The 23,395-nt window shown below is 35.5% G+C and overlaps 1 protein-coding gene across 2 annotated transcripts in view; it reads right to left on the bottom strand.

Annotated features, from left to right (window-relative positions):
* Positions 1–23,395, bottom strand: part of LOC134533754 (ADAM 17-like protease) — a 43,299-nt gene that overhangs the window by 2,878 nt on the left and 17,026 nt on the right. Inside the window, exons 6-11 of one of the 2 annotated variants that reach the window (XM_063371377.1) lie at positions 21,600–21,766; positions 20,096–20,290; positions 13,031–13,169; positions 10,995–11,230; positions 3,249–3,457; positions 140–378 (exon numbers count right to left, since the gene is read on the bottom strand). In XM_063371377.1, coding sequence (XP_063227447.1) covers positions 140–378; positions 3,249–3,457; positions 10,995–11,230; positions 13,031–13,169; positions 20,096–20,290; positions 21,600–21,766 — 1,185 coding nt within the window. Of the gene's footprint in view, positions 1–139; positions 379–3,248; positions 3,458–10,994; positions 11,231–13,030; positions 13,170–16,422; positions 16,574–20,095; positions 20,291–21,599; positions 21,767–23,395 lie in introns of both variants that reach the window. The other variant, XM_063371376.1, reaches the window with a different exon arrangement.

Raw genomic sequence — 23,395 nt, 5'->3', positions numbered from 1 at the left:
AATAATGAACATTTGCAGGACTTTTTATTTTACTGCTATTGCATAACACATAGTAAAAATGAAAAAAAAAAAATTTTGTGACGATATAAAAGTACAAGAGTGAAAGTGATGACACGGGGTTCGTGAGACGGAGACTCACCGGTGTCGCACATGCAGCTCTGCAGGCCCTGCGTCTCGCAGTAGGGCACGCACTTGCCCCGGCGACACTGGCCGCGCTCCAGGCAGCCCGTGCCGTCCGACATGGGCGGGCTGCGCGGGCACTCGGAGGACTGCCCCGTGCAGCGAGACTCCTGCTCGCACGTCGCGTACTGCGCGTCCCGGCACTTTATGCCCACCGGCATGAACTGGCAGTTCTGGCAGCACGGCGAGTTCTTGTCGCTGCAAGCACGGCACACGGCTCACCCACCGACCAGCCCACCACAGCAGGTTTCATCCCTCCAATACATCGTAACTAAGAAAATATGAGTTCAGGATGGAATATGATACAAAAGTGTAATTTGGTAAGAAAAAGTAACAAATGAAACAAATTTGGAAAGAGTACAGGAACAAAAAGACAAAATCATTGCTGATACAACATGCAGTTTAACACTAAGTGAATGTGAGTATAAGAAATAAATAGACATTTAATTTACCAGACAACATCCAGAAATACCTTACTACAAGTAAGTATGACAGCTAAATGACTTGCTGAAGACTAGAGTTGACTGGACAGCAGCCCAGGGAAGAATAAATATACTAAAAACTTTAAATACCTACCTAGCGTCACAAGTACAGACGTACTGGAACTTTTGCAAAAGAAAAAAGAAAAATAAAGAAACAAAGGTAATTTTTATGGATACAAAGTTGCAACATTTCACCCGGCAACTGGAAACAAACATGGATGCTTTATAAGCAAGTTATAAATATCAAAGTAAATGAAACAATTTCTTAAACAGAACACTGCACAGCACAGAATGCAATGGTAACAAGCAATTACAAGTACCTATTTTTTTTAAATTATTACACACAATACCATGGTTGTTTTATAAGAGAAATACTATATACTCCATTTTTATTCCATTATTACTAAAACACTTTCCTCATCACACTACTTTCAAATGGCACAAGAAAATGCACTGATGTAATTTTCCAAGATTTAAAACTGTATTCAACACATCCATCAGTAAACTGTCATGATTGCTTTAAAATAAAAATTCCTCCTATAGAATAGAGTTTTGTGATTCCCTTCAATGACTGAATGAAGTCTCAGTCTCCCTTCAATAACTGAATGAAGTAGTGTCACTAATTCGGACCCCGCTAGTCCTGACATCCAGTTAAGAACAACGTAGTGGCTACTAAACATAAGAAGGTGACTGCAACAATGGAGCAAAACACCAAGCCTTATTTCGTATTGATGCGGGTGAATTATTAACTGGAATCCCGCAAGATTTAGCAGTGGGAAAACAAACTGTTTCTGATTGGAAAAAATAATCAGAAAGACATTGAAGATTTTTGTGTGAAAATGGTGAGTAAGAACAGTGAGTAACAGAAGCACGTTTAAAAAAAATAAACTAAACTTTAGATGAAGCTTTGTACATTTGGTTTTGCCAACAACGTGATCAAGGCGTTCTGCTGTCTGGTTTAACATAACAGGCATTCGCATTCAAACTCAATGAAAAATCCTGCTTTTACTACCAGTGTAGATGGTTGTCTCGTTGGAAAGATTCACATGGTGTTCGTGAACTTAGTGTAAGTAGTGACATTTTGTCAGGTGACAAAGTGAAGACTTTAAAGTAAAATTTGAAAAATTTGTTAAAGATGAAAACGTAGAGCCTTGTCAAGTGTTTAATGCTGATGAAATGGGACTAAATTACAAAATGCTTCCAAAAAACATTAGCCTCAAAGTTGGATTTTGTAACCAAAATTCATAAGGTAAAAAAAAAGAAAGTGACTTTGATTTCTTGTGGTAATGCTTCTGGCAATTTGAAAATTACACTTTTTGTTATAGGCGGAAAATTGGCTAAGTCTAGGGACGTTTAAATTTTAGTAAAAATGCTCTTCTAGCCCAGTACACTTCACAAAAATTGGTATGGATGGATGGAAAAATTTTTACAGCTAAGTTTTTTGAAACATTTGTTCCTATAAAAAAAGAAGTTTTTAAGATACAAAAACCACCCAGAAAAAGCTGTGTTGTTAATTGATATTGCACTGGGTCACCCAAGTGAAGAAGAATTACGAGATGGTGAAATTTTTGTAAAATTTCTGCCACCAAACATGACTGCTTTGATACAGCTTATGGATCAAGGTGTGATTAAAGCAATAAAATGGCAATATAGTAAATACTTGATAATGTCTCTTTTAGAGCAACAAGAAGCTAACTTAATGGATCATATTAAAAAAGTAACCATGAAGACTGTCATTTACTTGGCTGCAGAAGCGTGGGAAGAAATTAAGCCTTCAACTCTTCAAAAAAGATGTAAAAAATTGTGACTGAGCATTTCACAGGAAAACTAGGGACAAGACGAAACTAAATCAACTTCAACTAGCGTTGATTTTGTACAAATTTTTCAACAGTTGGAGGGTTGTGCCAACGTGGAGGAGAAAGACATATCAGAATGGATGAACAAACAGTAGAGCGGTATTGGTCATCATATGTTAAGTGAAGATGAAACTGTGGAGGCATTTATTGCAAACACTGCAACTGAAATAGTTCGGAAGATGACGAAGGTACGGAGGAATCAGTTGGCCTAACTCACTGCGAAGCGACTAAAATGCTGGAGGGGTTGCCGAGTTACTTTGAGAAGCAAAGAGACACATTGTCTGCTGAGCTAACCTTGAGGCACCTACGAGTTTGGACTGCAAAATGACTGCAATCTTCATTTAAAACAAAAGAATATTACAGACTTTTTCGAGTGAATTTTAAATGTATTTTAACCTTAATTGTTTTATATTTTTAAATTACGTTTGTTCAATACATAGTATTGTTTTATATGTACATACAACACACACACAAGCATTTAAAGTTGTATCTATGGATTGTTCTTAGTTTAGCAAAATATTTACATGATCTTCGATTTTGTCTTTGGCAAAGACTTAGATCTTTGTCTTCAAATTTGATTCGAATTGAAAAAAAAAAGGGGGGGGGGGTCATTGAACACCCCAGGTAGAGATTTCAAATATAAACTAAAATTGAGAAATCCTTTAAAAGTGATGAACTCTGCAAGTTTCCACCATACTAACTGAGGGGCTTCACAGCAACAGGGTCCTACCTGCAGACCGTGCCCGGGGTACGCCTCAGCTTGCAGTTCTTGTCACAGCAGGAGTCATTGTCCTCCGTCCCCAGCAGCCCTGCGTCGCACTCCTCGTCTCCTTCCACCCGCAAGTTGCCGCAGAACGACTCTTCCGGCTCGGAGAAGCAGCGCCCCGACTTGGCCTGCAGCACTTTCCTGATCGAACGCAGACTGCACGGCGAGAAACGCTGCACAGTGGATCACACACATAAACACTAATGAGCACCTGACTGCACAACTCAGTGGACACAAATACTGCCTGTATTTTTAGGTTCATGTGTATCAATGGCATAATAATTAGTAATTCAAATAAGAATTAGTCATGTGCAAGTCTCAACAACATCCAGAACCATTATAAATTTAAATTTTCTCAACCTCATATTGAAATAAGTTACATACTAGTCTAAAAAATTTTTGAGAATATTTTTTTATCATTCTGAAATCAATAACTTGTAGGTTATGTTTGAACCATTCAGTTACCCAGAATAAACTGTCATCAATGAAACTAGCAATTAGGTATACTTAAATAAAAAAAAACTGCCTTAGAGATTTAAAAAAAAAAAAAAACATTGATAAACATATTTACAACCAAAGAACCAAAAGAAACTATTTTATATCTATACACAGGGCCAAGAGCACAATTTTTCCTCAAAATAGTTGATTTAGTGACCACAAATGAAAAAAAAGTGACTTATTTAGTGACTTTCACTCGTACTCACAGACATTTATATTACAACACAAAAACAAAATTAGTACATGTTATTTCAAATTATGTACCAATTATGAATATACTGGCCCTAAAATTTAAAAATAATTACAAATAGCAAAATAAAACCAAATTTACTTTGGCATAAAATAAGATGTACCCAAATATTGAACATTTGAAACATTTACAACAAATAAGTGATGTACAGGGCTGTATTAAGTTCATGGAGGAATACAATTTTGTTAAGTTTTACACTTTCACTTTGTTTACACAGTAAAATATTTACATTAGGGCTGCAAAAGTTCATCACTTAAATTAAATATTTGTAAGGAGCTTGTTTGTTTTCTTGTAGAGTTCATTTTGTAAACTAGACACTCTCTTTGAAAGCAGTTGTTCTTCATTTTTGACTAACTGTGCTCCTTCGTACATTGCCTGTGCCAGGCTTACTTCCTGAACATCAACAGGAGTCTTAGACAAAGCTTTTTTTAGCCTATTATTGGCCTCTTCGTGCATTTTTTCCCAAGTATCTTTTTTCAGTTTATGAAATTTGTTGGCTTCATCCAGTTTTTTCTTCAATTCTTCAACATTTAGCTTCATTCTTTTCACTTCTTTTCTGGATTCTTCTTCTGCTTCTCTTTTCTTCCTCTCATCTTCAACCTTAATCCTCTCAGAGTCTTCTTTTCTTTTCTTCTCCTCAAGGTAAAGCTTGTAGCTCTTATGGGCATTAACAGCAGAATTAATAAGTTGCTTGGTGATGGGAACATTCACAGGCAGGGGCGTATTCTCCATGAATGCAATGCATGCAGTGCATGCTCTAAATGAAACTAATATTTTATGGGCATTGTTGCATTGATCACTATCTCGCTGTTTAGTTCTGTAATTGTTTTCTGCTTAAGTTATTCCCTTTTCTTTATAGCTAATCTCGTTCCGTTCACGATTTGTGCGACGTGTGGCAAACAAATGCATTAGCGCTACCTATTGACTACAGCGTGAATGATACTTGTAATAGTTCCTCAGACTGTCGCGGTACGGCGCTGTGGTGTTCTCAACAGCCACTCTCCAGATGTGACGTCACTACCAACTCTCGCGAATACGGTGTCGCATGCATGCACTAGTTGCTTCTGCATTCACTGATCAGTAACACAGCGCGGCCGCGAACGAGTCCATTTAATGTCTGTTCAGTCGGGTTTTTTTTTTTTTTAAATTAAATGTTTGGGTTAGAATTATATAACATTCGTAGACACATTTAGTTGTAATTCAACTCTTAATTTTACTATTACTTTTTTGATATTGTTAGGCTGAAATCTGAATTGAGTGCTATGTTTACATCTAAAAATTTTGAGGGAAAGACAGTGCAAGAAATGCACCATTTCCTGTATCAAAATGAACTCCAAAGTGGACTTCCAGAACTCTATAAACTGTGCGTAATGGTTTCAACTATTCCTGCTACATCGTCATCCGTAGAACGTTCGTTTTCTGTATTAAGACGAATAAAATCATTCACAAGAAATTCGCAAGGACAAAGTCGTTTGTCTGCACTCTCCATCATGTCCATAGAAAAAGATCTGTTGGTGCAGATGAAAGCCCGCAACTCGTTTTTCGACGAAGTCACGGAGCAGTTCTGCAGGAAAAACCGCAGAGCCGAGTTCCATTATAAGTAAATACATGGTGAGTGACAATTTGATATCTTTGTTAATTCTTCTCTCTAAGTTTATCACAAAAAATTTAATGTTGTAACCAGTTTTATGTTTAATTATTTTTTTAAAAAACTGCCTAAACAGCACCATTTTGCTCCCTGAAAACCAAAATTTTTCCGGAAGAGGGCCACCGGACCCCCTTCTTCCGGGGGGGGGGGGGGGGGGGGGGGTTTGGATGTATTCTATATTGCATGCGTTACCAAATTTGTCAGGATACGCCCCTGTTCACAGGATTATTTCCATACACTCTAAGACCATCAATGGTGTTTAACCTGGCATTGAGAGTTCTTTCACTCATTGATGCTCGATCTTCAGTCAGAATTTTTGAAGAAAGGGAAAACCCCCTTTCAACATCAGCACTGCCATGAGAAATGCTTAGACTCATTTTCACAACTTTCTGAACAGTAGGATACTTTTCAGCACCGACAGCATTCTTCAACTGAAAGATACTTCTCCAAAAATGGTAGATTCTCTGCCCTGGACTGAAGTTTGTCATTTCTCTTTCACTTTGCAACAATCTCCATTCGTCTAAAAGGAGGTCAACATTAATCTCCCCTGGTAAAACTCTTGCTATTTCTGATATGGACTGCAAACTCTTTGGCTTTAAAACCTGCTCAGGCTGGAAACAGCTGAAGTGTTTCAACATTTTGTGGAACTTACCAACCAAATAATTTCCAGCTGTTGCATAGTGTTTCTGTACACTGAATTTAAACTCCAATCTGTCTCTTTCATTTACACTACTAAGTCCTTCCTCCACAGTGTGTCCACACTGAATGTCAGTGGCATTTTGGAGATTTTCTTTATCAAACACATTGTTTGAAATATCTTTCCCACTAGCAAGTTCTCCCTTGCACACACGACCCATCAACTTGCTTACCAGTGTGTCCAATTCAGTTTGCAGTGCATGTATTAAGGGTTCTTCTTTTTGGAAAATTGTGCAGAAGGTGCTAAAGATTTTTGAACTAGATATAACAAACAGAATTTCAGCTTTCATTGTGCTTTTCTTTAAAAAGCTACAAATTTTCTTGCATTGTGCTGAATTAAATGTTGCATTTGTTTTTTGCAAGGGAAGAAACTTGGTAAAGTAGTCTAGCAAAGCTGGTCACTGTTCAAGGAGACGACTTGCTGCTTCTCTGAGTGTAACCCATCTGGTTTGAGAGTGTTTAATGAATGAATGCTCTGGAACCTTAACTTTTTTCTGAGACTTCACATAATCTTCTTTTCGTGATGGCCAACCATGAAAGAAATAATACACAGATATTACCAACTCAGAAACATCTGTTCCAAAAACTTCTAATCCTTTCAAGAACGCATTATGAACATGATGAAGATTGCACGTTCCTACATCAAGGAGACTTTTTCCTCTTGCTGCAATAACTTCTTCATTTAGCAATGTGAAAACCTTCTGATTCACTTTAGGACCATCACTGCCAACAGTCACAACATTCTTAAGACTCAATGATCCTTTATTAAGAACTGAAAGAATTGATGTGGCTAAAACATCAGCAGAAGCCTTTCCTATAAAAATTGTCTCTAGATGATGAATTACTACTTCATTACGAATGTCAGACCAATATCTAATATTTATCTGCAGTTCCTTCTTACCTTTTCTGTTGGTAGTTTCATCATATTGAATAGAAAAATAAGTTTTCTTTGCCTCTTGTAGCATGCCATCTTTGAAGTATGGGCCAAGTGCTTCGGTAACTAAATATGAGAATTTTTTCGGGGAAAGTGAGAAACCTTGTGGCACTAATGCTGGAAACATAGCAGAGAATACCTCACCAATATCTTGACATGATTGGGCAGACAAATTTTTAGCCACTACTGTCATCGCCCAAATTATTTATGCTTTAGTGGCAGCTTCTATGGGGTTACAAAATCGTAGAATGTTATTTTGACAAACTGTGGAACACTCCAATGAAGAGACTTGTGCTGGCTCTACTTGTGATGAATTACATTCGTTTAGTGGTGCATGACTGCTAAATGATGGCAAACCTAAGGGTGTTAAAGCTTGTGATGGGTCCCCGGTGTTTTCCTCTGACTTACCGTCTTTAACTCCAGTAGTAACACATAGTCGTTCACAAACAGAACTATTTTTCCTATCAAAAACAAGACGACACTGTGAGGCATTTAGTTTTAATTTTACATTGTTAATATGCTTCTTTCCTGTGTAGTGTTGTGTGACAGACTGAAACCCTTTGCCAACATTAACAGAAACACAGCATACAATACAATAAAGTTCATCATCTTTAATCCCCTTTTGTGCCCATTCGGAAATCTTGTGTCCTATAGTATCAGTTTTTTCCAACTACTTTGCTCAAAAATGACACTTCCCCATTTTCAATCCATTTGTACCAAAACTATCACTATGTAAAATCAATTAAAACCAAAAAAACAAAAACAAACACCATAGCGATTTTGCCATTAAATATTTTAGTAAGTTTTGTTAATGTGGTCGTTGCAAACGGAAAATTTACAATAAACAATAGTGAAAATGCAAAAATGCCACAAACTGCTAGAAAAGTTACCGAAACACGTACCTCAATTCTGTTTCACACCGAACATAACCACGACACACTGTAACGAAGTTACAGCACATTATGCACTTATATGTTATATGTCACCGTGATCCCACATGTTTTCATCTAAATGTAGTTCCTAACAAGTGGTTTCGCGCTCGCCTATAAACACGAACACTTTCGTAGTACACGAATTTGATCGCAAAAATACGCTTCACTATCGTTTATTGTGTTGTTATTTACAACCGAAAACCCGAAAGCCGAAGCCGAGACAAGTGACATATGCTATCGATTATAGAAGCGATACAATCACAATACGATAATCGAATCGCTGTTACACTGGCGACTGGCAGCGCCGCTGCACAGCAAAGTGACGCTGGCATGCAGAACGGTAATATGGTTGGCGTTTTTAATGCACAGTGCGTACCGATTATTACGGCATTTCTGGTAGTACCAAAAACTACGTTTACATGTAAAACGGAGCAAGAAAAGGTAGTCGATGTAAAAGTGAAGAAAATAGTGACTGTTAATAAAAAAACGGACCTTAGTGACTTTGCAAAAAAAAAGTAACTTTTAGTAACTTTTAGTGACTCGCTCCGAGCCCTGTATACATGCTATAAATAACCTAAACCTGAACCAAACTTAGCTTTGTAAACCATATTCAAGTTCGGTCATCTGTGGATTTGTGGCAGTGCAATAAAGGCTACATACTACTGCAAATTTACTAATTGAAGTCATGTTTTATGTGATTCAAAGACCAAAAAGTTTTTAAGTGATGTGAATGAAAATGTGCAAAAAATGCTGTTAGATGAAATTAGCACATTTGAGTTTATAGAACACGACATAGAATGTCATATCCAAAACAAGAAAGAATTAAATATGGCCTCCATTTTGAAATTTTATGCAAAGACCATGCAAGCAGGTGAATGCAAATTGATTAAAGCCGTTATGAAAACGCCAGCCTCTTGTAAAAGTGTTTTTTTTCCAGCACTTAAAACCACATCCTAAAGATGAAGGGGAAAAAATGAGAAAATTGTCAATGTTTAAGTATGTTAAAAAATCAAAACTATGCATTAGTGATGCGAAAAAATCAAATCAACAAGAAAATTGCTGCCTTACCATATAAGTTTTTTTTTTTTTTTTTTTAACACAAGGTTTAGGAAATAGCATGCAAAAACGATTGAATGTAGAAGTGATGTAAAGTAGTGTAAATACTTTGGAGCTAGCCAATGTGTATTTCATTATATATTTTTTTCATTTAACTAAAAATTTATTTGTTGTAAATTCTTTAAACTGTAAGGGAATTTTATGTTGGAATTATTATAAGGCAGTCAGCAGTGTAAGACAGTGTGTCAGCCTTGACAGCTAAGAGTTCACTGCCCCGGTCTTCTGCCTCAGAGGCACGTGTGCAATTCAACATCGACTGGCCATTGTGCAGCAAACACTGACTTGCCGCAAGGCCCCGCCCCGCACAGTCGACCAATGAGAGATCATTCACCAACTAACCTCTTTACCATAAAGACTTGCAGTTCGACATGTGCAGAGACAGTTAAGTTTTAATGAGAGCAAGAAAAATTATAGTTTTACCGAGAAGGTCGTACGATTCATTTATATAGTAGAATGATAGTTGATAGTTATCAATAAGTACAGTGGTTTTCCTACCAGATAGTTGGGTCACAAGTTCTGGAGGTAAATAAGTAGCCTGTGTATGGAACAAAACAAGCATGGACTAATTTTTGAGTATAGCTCATGACTCCTTAGATGGAGGCAGATCCTTAACTGACAAATGCAAAGATCCAGAGATCTGAATTCCGCCCACTATGGTCCTGACCTCTCCCAACCTCCATCACCCTCCTTCCCCATCTCTTCCCAGAGTTTACTCTGGTAGTGTCAGACACAAGAGTAGAGACCCCGTCCCAAAAAGAACCCATTACAAAACATAAAATATCAATGCTGTAGTAAAGAAATAGCTAGTGAGTGAAATACACACCTTTTGAAATAACAGCATATATGTTTTAAGATTCTCAATCTCATCACAATTCAAGGATATTCCTTAGTCACATTTCAATTTCATCATGAACTACAATCAATATTTCTCACACACTTTTCATAAAAATACTACAAGGAAATTTAGACACTTTTCTCTAATTTCATCCTAAAAAGTGTGTCAGTTATTTCAAACTATTACAAGTTTCCCCCAAATTTCAACTGCACATTTAAAATAACATGGACACGATAAAAAGCTAGACCAAAATACAAAATGTCACAACTTGGCAACAACAGAAAAGTGTTTTCTTTGTATGACCTTCTACAGAAATCAGTCTATGAATGCTTTTGTTCTTGTCCATTTTTCACTTTTAACTAGATATTAGCTGTTTATGCAGCAACTTCAATTTGAGTTACTAGCAGCAGAAGCCAACATCTCAGAGTATGATATAGATTCCTGTGTTTTGCACACGGCATCAACATTAGCTGAAAAGAACTGTCAAAATAAGCTGATGTTACCTTCAACATGTGCGTTTGTTTACAAATATTACTTTACCGTACACACGCTGCTTCCGAAATTATAAAATTTTAAGTAGTATTGTTAAAATGATCATATATTAATGAAAACCTTACTATGCTGGAGGCCCACCAAGCATCCCTGGAATCTAAAAGACCTTCACAAAGCGTGTGTTTTATCTGAATGGTGAAGTCTACGGTGCGGACACGGGTATATGTTAGACAATGCCAGCATCAGAAACAGTGGCCTCGAGAAGCCGTGGAACCCGGGTCCTCTGCAACGCGAGTGCGCCGCGCTCACCTTGTTGTTGACGTCGTAGCCGCTGACGCTGTAGGTGTACATGAGGTAGGACCCCCCCTGGCTCGCCCCGGGGCTGCACTCGGGGATGTCGGGGTCGTGCTCCGAGCCCCAGTTGTGGCCGAACTCGTGGGCCGTCACCAGGTCTGCCTCCCTGGTGATGACGCGCTGCCCGTAGTGGTTGCGGCTGGAGCTCAGGCCCGAGTTCAGGTACAGCGTGTAGCCGTTCTTGAAGTACTCTGCGGGAGGAGAACACACTCGTTCCATCTCAACTACTTCCATGAAAACTATACGTATTCACCATTCAGGTGCCCGCCCACCCGGCCACAAACAGCGCACAGAGCTTCAGAAGAAACCAGACTACTTGAAAACTGCTCAAGATATCCAACAGGTGTCTGTCTACGAAAAGCATTTAAGAATACGCTGAGGGCCGATGAGTAGTCCTTTTTCCGCATTTTGTTTCTAAACTGTATTTATAAAAGAGTGAAAATGGCTAAAACGCATGTTTTCAACATTAGTATTTAGGCAAGAAACACCCAGTACTGATTCTTCAAAATCTCAAGGGACTTGCATTACACATTTAACTTTATTTCTCCGCCATATAATGTTATGGTTACTTCTGACACTATGCATGACGAGAAGACTGCACACCAGTCCACAGCCTTGCGCTTAGTGATGCAAAAGCTGAAAAATACGGAAGATAAGGAAAGAGGCAATATCTAACAAATGAAGAAAGGCTGAAGAAGTTTGCAAGTTTATTTCATTGTAGGCTGGAAACAACACTACATTTATAAAGGGAAATTAAATTAAGTTTCCAAAGAAATTGGAGTAAATTTTTTGCACTGTAGGGTTAAGCAAATTTCCTAAATTATTCCAAAAATATTCCAAAAATTACAGATACAAAAAAATTAAAACCACTTTAAGAGAATCAAATGAAAACTAAACATTATTTCAAAAGTGAGATTGACTAGTGTGTAATTTAACTAATTTAAAAGTTATTTTCAATAGCAAGTTGCCTTAAATTTAACACATCATTTTATTTGATGACATCTCACAGTCGAGGTCACCTTGCATTTTAAATGTATTACATTATATCATTATATGTCATCTTACAATCAGTCATATTATATACATACAAGTTTTTATCTTGACTTCAACTAATTTTCAAACTCAAGGACACCTTATTTTGTTATGTTTGAAGTTTTATGTTATTTCATTTATTGGTAGTTTAAACCTTCAATTTATCCCTAGAGAAGTGTACAACTGACTTCAAACTACTACAATATTTCATGTAACTTTAATTAATATGTGTTTCATACTCAACCACTCACTACTTGAAAATGTGTACATCAACAAATTATTAAAGTTAATTTAGTTTATCAAAACTGAAAATGAATGTTTGAAATATATTAATACCAACAGAGTAAGAGATGTTTAATTTGGCATGTTTGGAACCAAGGCCATGCCTGATAAGCGATTTTGCTGAATTTTTGAACGTTAATATAGTTTTAAAAGAAATACCAAAACAAATTACAAATTTGTATCTTGTATAGTACAATAATATTAAAAACAAGATGCAATAAGCTACTTTATGGCTATACACTGTATGCAGACAGTCATAGTATTCATAACGAGCAAACTTAACACATTTAACTCCCCCCTCCCTCAGAGAAAATGAGTCTACCAGGAAAACCTGAACGAAAGAGGCTTGATCAGTGCAGAATTACAAAATGCCGGATTAAAGACACCCACAGTACCACTAGTGAATAATTGTGCAACCATAAAACACTGCCTAACTTAAAAAAAAATAATGCTTATAAGTATGTAACTATGAAAGACAACCACATTTCACATACACTCACCAGTAAAAGCTGAAGCATTCTAGTAAAAATACTAAATGATAATCTTAAAAAAAAAAAAAAAACCTTCGGTAATTTTAACTGTTCTGCATCCATATGCATGTGTTTCATTCGACCGGAGGCTGGAGAAGCACACAGCATGCAGGAACGAGCACATGCAGCCAAGCGACGGGCCCTGACCTGGGGTGCAAATCCCTCCGACAGAGTTGCGGCGCGGGGAACCGACGTAAGCAAGCCCCAGAATCCCGCCCTCGAACTTGAGGTCCGTGAAGAGGTGCGCCAGGCAGAAGTCCTTGTGGCTGTACTCCCGACTAAACACCTGCACATCACCCGGCCGTCCCTCGCTCAGCAGCCCGGGCACCGCATGCCGCCCTCCCGCCCACATGCAACTGCAGCTAGTGAGTGAGCCTGCTGCCATGGAAGGTCTTTAATCCGTGCGTTTGGGACCATGGGCATGCTGGATTAGGAGGGACAAGATTACATGGTGAATGCTAGAGCCACGGAATTTTCGCGCATTCATTTAGTCGCAAGCTAGAATGCAAACCTCCACACTGTCGCACTGTGTTCGTGATTGGACCGCAGTTATCTGGACACGCCCCTGTATGACCGTGAGCCGACGATGTCCAGCTAGGAGAGAAGTAAGAGAATCAGGTAGTGCCAAATAACAAGGATAAAAATGTTCTCGCTAAGAAATCAACCAATGGGAAAGTAATCATGGGTCGAGCACACCTATAACTTTGAATTCTATCCTGAGGCCAGAGGAATCCGCGAAATTTCCGGGACTCTAGTGAATGCCAATACACCATATAACACCTTAACGCAAGTTAATACACCATCTTGAATGTTAACTTGCTTACCTGTTAATAGGCAAGTTGCAAATAAATAAATAAATTAATAAAGCACCAAAATGCATTTTAATTCATGAAATAACAAGTATTTTAAATTTTAAAAATTAACTCAATTCACAAAATCATGAGCCTTTTAATATATTAAATTCAAAGAATGTAATTTATTCAGCATTCAGTTTGTACCAAAATGTATGTACCCAACAGATTGGAATTTCTGATCTTGCAACAGTTATTAGCTAACTAGTTTTCACATTATGAGGTTCGTACATTTTTGGAACACACAAATACTTTTTGAATTAATTTTATTGTTCAAAGTAGCTAAACAAACTTATTACAAATCATTATATTGTAATTATTGTAGAAGTATATCATTTAACAGTCAAAATGACATGGTTTAGGCAAAATAAGTATAGTGAAACATTAAGTGTCAAATTAGTTTACTATTATGCTATCTTTATGAATAAACAAATTTCATAAATAAATTTCAACAAAAACACTGAAATCTCCTGTTTTAAGAACAGAATTGGCCAAAAAATTTAAACCATAAAATCTTGCCTCTATGAATTAGCAATTTTGACAGATTATTGCACGTCAAAATACTTTTAATGAGAATACCAAACGTGAAATTTACCTGCTAGGAAACGGCAAACACTGTATACTGAAATTAAAAATCACAGTAGGGATAAACTCAGAGCGAACTGAAAACACAGGCAGCCCAGTAACGCAACATACCGGCCAGGCAAACAGACAAAAAACACGAACACAAGTGGCTTGATTGGTGACAGATTACAGAATGCAGCGAACAATACACTGTAAATTTTCACCGCCGCATGTGTTAAGATTGTATTGGAATTCCTGTTCTTGAATTAAAAGCATGTACAGGGTCTTGCAGTTTTGTACATTTTAAATTCATTTTTTTAAACTTTGTAATTTGTGGATAAATATATTTCATAGTTACCTATTATTAAATAATCTTATTTTATATAATTATTAAATAATTAAGTTGTCCAGTCTCCATTAGTAAATACATGTTTCAATAAGCAACTAATGGGTCGTCAATAAACAATTGAAAACAAGCTAAAAATAGGAGTTAAAAAATATAGGTTATGTTCAGTTTATAAACTAAATTACCTACATTCTCATTTGCATTGCATGCTTTTCTTAGAATGATCTATTTTGGGTAATTTAGTAAATTTATAAAAATATTTTAACCAAAATGTGTTTGCTCCTGTAACAGTTCGGTATTGGTGAATCGGCAGCAGTTGTATCGGCATATCGGAAAAATTTTGTGAAGCTTATAACAATATTAATATTTAATGTAAATAATTATATATTTTCGCTAATAATCTAGACCTAATGCTTTTACAAATAATCTGCACCTTATTCAATATTATGTTTAATTACATTACTTGAGTATTTTTCATAGATATATAAAATTGTTGGTTAAGTTTTGAATCCAAATGATATTATGAATAAAAATGTATGTTTTTACTTCTGAAGGTATCAAGTACTGAGTATTGCAAGTATTGACAGATTTTTAGCTGAAGACATTAGCAAGTATTGAGTATTGTTTCAGTCAATTAACTAATCAGATAACTAACTAAACACTTTACGAATATATCTACCTGCATAAAATTGCAAATTTAATAGCATTGTAATTAATACTGAAACTTTTTTCAGTTCTGACATTTAACAAGAATGTAATGAGGATATAAAATTATTTATTTATCACATGAGCTTGGCCAGAGTAAATTTTTTAAAACAAATTTGAAGATTTTTAAATTGACTGCTATCCTATATTTATTTATTTTTAAGAAAGAGTGCATGCTATGGTCAAGTGCCTCTTACAATCAAGATTGTCATTTAATTAAGGTTGTCTTATAATTGTGATTCTGTTTTAATCATGATGGTCTTAAAATAGTGATCTTGTAATCTAGGTTATAACATACTTCAGTTTGACTTAAATTAGAAATGTATCACACCCCTATCATATAGTGTTCAAGATTGTCTTATATTCAAGGTAACCCAAAATGTAAAAGTATCTTAAATACCAGGTCATACTATATAACTGGATGGATACAATGATTTATGAAGTGAAAATAATAAATCAAATATTCATATTTTTCTTTAGAAAAAATACAATAATTATTAAGAATTAAACATTTTTCATTAACTCAAAAATGTTTGTTTTACATGTTGACTTTCATTACAATAATTCTGTATTTAAAAAAAAACTAATTTTCCATAGCTTTCAATATTGATACAATTACCAAACATTATTATGTAAAAACTAATGAAAAAATGAAGTTCTATAAGGCCTAAGTCAAGGTGTACAATCTTATCCCTTAATCAGCAGCCTAAAATCAAAAACATATGACATTTAAATGTTGTCCATTGTGTATGAATAGAAGTAAGAGTTTAGACCAAAAAAATTTATAAACTGTGTGCCCAATATTGGAATGCAGGGACTAAAATAGGTTTTAAAAAACCTTATTAAAAAACTACGAGCAAATATAAATGTGTCTGAAGACCCAAACCATTAAGCATTAAAGTAACAAGTCAAAGAATAAATAGTAGTACCACCACAAAACATTCACTTACTTATTCAAAGTGTCATTAAGAGTCATCCCAACCACCTTACACCCACATACCATGGTGCACTTAAAGATATTATTTTACTTAAACTACAACTGTTAGTGTGGATAAAACTGGGGAGGTATTAACCCTTAGTACAAATCCCTCCTGGTTGATTTTTGCGAGGCGACGCAGTGTACGCCAGTCCAAGGATTGCTCTTCCGGGGCCTAAAAACGTCTGGTGAGTGAACAGATGAGCCAGGCAATAACTCTGCCGATCCAATGTTGCTTTAGAAAACCACTGAAATTTATACATAAGTAAAACGATTTGCTGTGTATCCAACCAATTCACAACTACCAGCAACAATTATTTCATGACAAAGAAGGCTTTAATAATACTAATACTACCTATTATTTATCACAGATGAATAAACCTGCTAGTAATGAAATTAACATACATACTTACCAAGTATAAATTTATCACACATTATAAATAATAAGAATGCAAAAGGAAAAAAATAACACAATGTTCAATGCACAAAAATGAACACAAAAGCACAAACAGTAAAATGGTAAATCTTGCAGAAGAAAATGGTGAGGATAAGATTGGAAACTTAGGTTGGAATAGATATGCCAGAATGAGTTTCAAGAAATGTAGATGAATTATCACTAAACAAAAAATTTATTTAATAAGGAGATTCGATGTTGCACAATTAAGATGCAAATAGATACACAGTTTGACCAAAAAAAACGCACTTGATCGTTTACATTACCATATTTCTTGAGCTTATCAAACACAGCACATTCATTTGCAGAGCACCTTACAGGGTGAATATAGCAGGACAGTGTCTTTACTTAGGCACATCATGTTAAAGGACAAAGGTCACCAAAACATAAGAATCTTAAAACTAGGCCTGTGCAAATATCAGTTTTTTGGTTCTAATCGAATATGAATATTAAATTATTTGCAAATATGAATATTGAATTTGAATAGTAAGAATGAGAATTAGAATCACACTAAAAACATTTTTTCACCTTATGTAACGACTTTGGAAAATTAGACAAATATTACTCAAGTGAAATGTTGGCTACAATAATTATATGGAAAATGTTTGTTAAAATATTTAAATTATAAAATAACTGTTTTTTTTTGTTTGTTTTTTTAATTGAGCATCTAACCTAACCTAATCTAAACAAACACTCTTTCATTTCAGTTCCTATTCGCTTTATTTCCCACAACCTGCTACTCTCTCTACCTACATCATTGCAATCTATTTTATGAAAACCATGAATTTTTTTTTAAATTATATACTCTAAAATTAGGGATTGAATGAGCTCATATTTATACCCTAATTATTCAAGAGTTTTCATTGTTAATGGCAGCCAGGTAAATTGTATTTTATTTTAGCAATATTATAAACACAATTTTTGCTAATTTCATTTTGCATTTTAAACCATTGTTTACTTTTTTTATATATTTACTTTTTAAGCACATCTGTTTCATCATAGATATATATAGCAAGTAAGCTGCTACTATATCACATGATATTAGATCGATTGCGACTATCAATTTATATGCCAGCGAAACCACGGTCATATAGACAGGTCTTACAAACTTTAAGAATATTCTAGCAAGTAATTACCTACTGTGTTTTTTATTTATTGTCCATTTTCCCATTAAATATTATTTTATTAAATATTTATTTGATTTAGAATTTCACATGATTATGTAATTTAACTGTTTAAAATATTTAATTTCTGTAATTAATAGTTAAATTTTGCGAGAAATATTAAAATGAAAATGTAAAAAAAAAATATCCTATCAGGTATTGAACCCGAGCCCGCAGTTTATCAGCCCATGCATTTTACCACTATATCATACCACTGACTTAACAATTGAAGAAAAAATATGAGTTAAATAGTATCTTTGTTAGATTAAAAATTTAACTGACAGTTGTGGCAAAGTTACACATTAATGCTATGTATTGAAACCCTAAAAAGCTTCTCAAATAATTAAATTCCTACACATTTAAAAAAAAATAATTTAAATATACCTACTTATATATGAAACTCCCATTAAATCCACTGTTAAACAAGGGGACCCCAACTACTAACACTGTTAGTTCGCAGGCTTCATTAAATTAAGCCGATGGAGAATGAAGGTAAGTTGCCAGACCTATCTATATGACCATGGTTGAAACTATGACGATTACTTCTTTTTATGCCCATCTCAACAGTTTCCATGTTCTGTGGTTCTGAAGTCCATGGTTGTTGATGTTTGTTTTTTTTTTTCCCACTTCTGGTGCATGTGACGAAAATAATACAAATAATAATTAGTTTTCAAGTTTTAAATGACAAATATGCTGTATTTTTAATTGTTTACATGATTTATTACGTTACTGTTTAGTGAGACAATAGTGGAAAAAAAAAAACTTTTAATACTTTTTGCATGTTTAAAACGTCATTTATTGTTAATGTTTTTGATCGTGAAGTCCCATTAACCATGAAAAATGGGTTTTTATATCGCACAAATGACTTAATCTCACCAGTGAACGTTGGTACATAACATACTCATGAGGTATACTATGTCAAGTATTCGTATACAAACAAATATTCGTTATTTCGAAGTGTTAGTACTTGAGGTCAAACTGAATACAAAGAATTTTTTATTAGTATCCGAAAATTCAAATATTCACACATGCCTACTTAAAACATACCAATAATTGGTGGGTAAATATGTTTAGACATGTTAACAGATGAATTATTTTGAAACCAAAGTAGATACTAAATACAATTATTAAATGGCTAAGTAAATGAAACTACAAAGAACTTCAAATATAACTCACATTCTGTGGCTTGAGTATGTGCACAGAAAAGTTTAATCCAGGCTGGAGCAAGAAAAATCTGTGAAATAATCATGGCTTTATCTACTGGTTAAGCATTACATTATTATTCTGAGCTCTAGAGACAATAAGCTCTCTTTATACAATTGTACAGTAAGGGGAGGGTGTGGTTCCAAATAAACAATTCACTTCCAAAAAACATAGGAAATTCACTAAGCAAAAATTTTATGCACACACAAACACATAGCAATGCAAAATAAATCAAAACTCAAAATAGACTGCATGAATGCTTATCTACAAATTAAACAAGAAGGGAGTCAGAGAATGTTTCTATGTACATTCATACCAAAAAAAAAACTTTTTCAAGATGAAACTCCACATCGCAACTACAGGAGAATCTCAGTAAGTGGAAACTCCTCAATACAGACCAATCAGATTAACAGAAACAAATAAAACCAAAAAAATTATTATTTGAAGGAGCCTTGTGTGTTAATTAGAGTGATCTGTAACCTAAAAAAAAATTGTTAAAACATAAATTTAAATTTGTGCCAGAATTACAAGCAGAGTTATAGTTTAATTATGTGCACAGTATCATTCGTACTGTACAATGAGCATGGGACAGTAGTGGATGAACAGATGAGTCATACTGCACAGCCAAATTTTCCTCATACCGGATAAGCTCTAATCCCAATCATCCTGTCTTAATGATGTTCTACTGTATTTGTAATGCAAACCAAACAACTATCAGGGTAAAAAAAATTAATTTGAAACTATTTACTGTCAACAATATGAAATATAAAATTGCAAAAATTTCATCATACTTAGTTACAAAGTGTTTTGAGATTAAAGACACAGATAACTTCAATAAAACTTGTGGACACAAGGTAAGGTTCAAACAAAAATGAATAACATTTCAAGATTTTGAAAACGAACAAAAGCTGGACAAGGAAAATTTCTCGAGGGATGTAACAAACACTGACCTCCAGCAGGTTCCGCACATCCCACTTCTCCCGTATCATGTTGTAGTGCGCCTCGCCGCCGCGCACCCTGGTTGGCTCGCTGTGGACCACGATCTTCTTGATCACGAACCCCATCCCCTTGAACCCGTCCTGCTCCTGTCGGTCCTGCCAGGTCGTGTCGTTGTAGATCTTGTGCACCCTGTCTATCAGGCTGATCTGCAGTCAGCGGGAAACACTCGCTTGCAAAACCACTCTTACATTTTCAATAACATACACATTTACATTTACTTTTCTTCATATGTAACAACTCTCATACAAATTATTTTTTTTTTTTTTCAAATTTTACAGTGGTTCAATTGAGTAAAGCTAGTAAACTTAAGGCTTAAACTCACACAATACTTATGGGCTTGTAGTATGTAAAAAAAAAAAACCACAATGCCTATTAAACTAGAGTTTTGACATTCCCTGCTTTTCCCCAGATTTTTTTTTTTTAATTAGTTTTCCTGATTATTTGTAAGATGGAAGTTAGACCTGTAATAGACTAGAATAAAAAACAGGGCGACCCATTATGATGTCAAAATACACGGACGGACAGGATACTCAACATGCAGAACATGTAGACTACACAGGCCAGTTGCAGACAGGCTGAGATATTCAGAGAGTATGTTCCAATGCATGAGCAAACATATTCCCCAATTTTTGTTGACAAATGTCACCATCTTCATGTTGAGGTCTGAAACTTTTCAGACAAACCTCATATATACCACTCCAGAGAGGTCACAGAGATTACACCCCGTGACGTCGCTCTGTTGTGAAACATTTAGAAGGGTGCAGAAAGGGAATACAGAAAGCATGGCCGACAGTCAGCTTGCAGTGTGTGTCGTGCTTGTGTAAAAGGAGCAAACTCTTATTTTGTGCTATGAAGCAAACCTTTTTTTTTTTTACCCTACCGGAAAAGATAACAGCCTGAGCTATAAAGATAAGTATCGCCCAGTGGAAGGGTGGAAGGGGCAGGCATGCATCCGCATATTTTCCTGTTGCATCACATCCTACGTGTGGTGCCGTCACGCTAATGTGATTCCAGCAACATGCGTTCACTCACAAAGCTGTTCATTGTCGGCCTGGTGACGTGGTGAGGCAAACAAAAATAAAAGGCTACGTCTTGACCGCCTGAAAGAGTAAAGCATTACCAATTCAACAAAACATTCCCAGAATTAACTAGAAATTCATTGCTTTTTCCTGGTTAGTTCCTGGTCACGTCAAATCCTCGTCATTTTCCCTGTTTTTATGGTTGGTAGACACCTTGATAAGCATGCATGCTTAACAACTTACTGATTCTTTTCAATAATAAAGGTCCGTTGGTATCTATGAATAAGTACACGTATACGTAAGTGGATTGCATAAGCATACTTGTTCATAAGTATGCAAAATTAATTATGCACATCCATATATCTGCCCATTAGTACATGTACTCCCTCTCAAAACATCAGCAAGAAAACTTTCAGTAATACTAAGCTACACTCACCAAATAGTTGATGGTGGTTTTGGTGTTGCTGGCACCCATCTCGTGGTAGAAGCGGTAGTCTGCCACCAGCAACAACGGGCATCTTGTTTTCGTCGGCGTGTATTCGTATTGCTCAGCCTGCCTCCTGTCCCTCGTCACGTCGTCTTCATCTGCATCACTGCTGACATCTACGCAAAACTCTATTATAGTCTAGCCCATGAGCAAGTGCACTATTTGGAGGTTCATGTGAGGCGTTAAGCTGTCACTTCGCACAAGTTATTCCATTAAACACAATAAACTAATAAAGTAATTTACTTTACGAAGAACTGGACTAGCCAAACATTTACCAGTACAAGGGTCTCAATTAACCGAGTTAACGTGGATCATGGCAACCTTGGATAAGAAAAATCTCGGACAACATGGAACAGTTGAATAAGTACCATTTTGGTTTTCAGTTGGCCGAGTGGAATCATTTTTGGTGTGATATGCCTCCAGCTTTTCTTCTGTGTATATTCTTTCACATCACTCCATAATTCACCCAAAAAGTTACTGACATCTTCGAGGTTAATTTCTTTTTTCTTTTAACAATGATTAGATCTTTTTCTATGTCCTCAAGTAAATTTTTCAAGAGTCTTTGCCAGTAAAGAAGTTTTAGGTAGGCTCGGATAATATAAAACTTCGGTTAATTGAGAAACTACTGTATTTGTCTCAGAAATGATGGAAGAATATTAAATCTATCTAACTTAAATTACCAATCAGGAAAGTGAGATATACGATATACCATGCCAAGATACATGTGCATGAACTTTTACAAAATGGCAGGCAAACATACTTTAGTAGAACAGTTGTGAAAAAATTATTTTCTAGGGTGTTTTAGATTTAAGTTAATTAATAAGAAAATGATCTTACAGTAAAGAAGTCTAAAATATGTTTTTACAATATCAAGTGCTTATTCACTGAAATTAATTAAACTAAGGAACTTTAGAACTTGGAGCAAAAGCATTACATATATGCTGTAGGAACAATTTATTTTTAAGTTAGGCTTTAAGTCTAATAGACACCCCAGTAATTAGATACAATAACATTCAATGATATTGGGGAAGCTATGGCCTACAATATGAAACACCTCAGCACTTGCCTGGAGTGATTTCAGAAAACCATGGAAAACAGAAATCAGGATGTTGGACCAAGATTTGAACCCAAGACCCTGGAATTTGAGTCTAGTGTCTTACCACCATTGTCATATGGTAGTAAAAGTGTTAGAAATTTATTTAGACTCGAATGGTAGAAATTATATTGCCATAAACTTATGTAAAATTTTCAGTTGATTTAAACACAAAAGAATATTCAATGTGGTGTTTACAGAAGTCAGTGTTTATATCTCACAATTGTTTTTAATGTTTAATAGTTGTAGTCAAACAAAAATACACATACAATATTTGTCATTTAAAACATGCCTGCATAAATACACAAAACTATTTATCTAAAAAAAATATTTAAAAACTCAAATACTACAGAAACAAGGTAGAGATGTAATAAACAATGACAATGTCATCAAAAATTACAATATTATATTGAATGTTATTTGCCGGAAGAAAATTAAGCCATTTGACAAACATGACTTCGGTTAATGTTGTTTTGATAAAAGGTTTCACATTGTGCAGTTTCAAAGAGAAATGAGCCTCCAGCCTCATGACCCCTTGCTCTTAACTGAAGAGTCATGCTGAAAGTTGGAATCAAACTGTAATCAATCTAGGATCCCTGATGCACAAGCATCTACATTATTAACCACACATGATCCTTTCGTGCTTGTGTTC

Source organism: Bacillus rossius, chromosome 7 (assembly GCF_032445375.1).
Source record: "Bacillus rossius redtenbacheri isolate Brsri chromosome 7, Brsri_v3, whole genome shotgun sequence".
Classification (NCBI taxonomy): Eukaryota; Metazoa; Arthropoda; class Insecta; order Phasmatodea; family Bacillidae; genus Bacillus; species Bacillus rossius.
The sequence above is the reverse complement of the archived record's forward strand: the minus strand, read 5'-3'. Positions and strand labels throughout refer to the sequence as shown.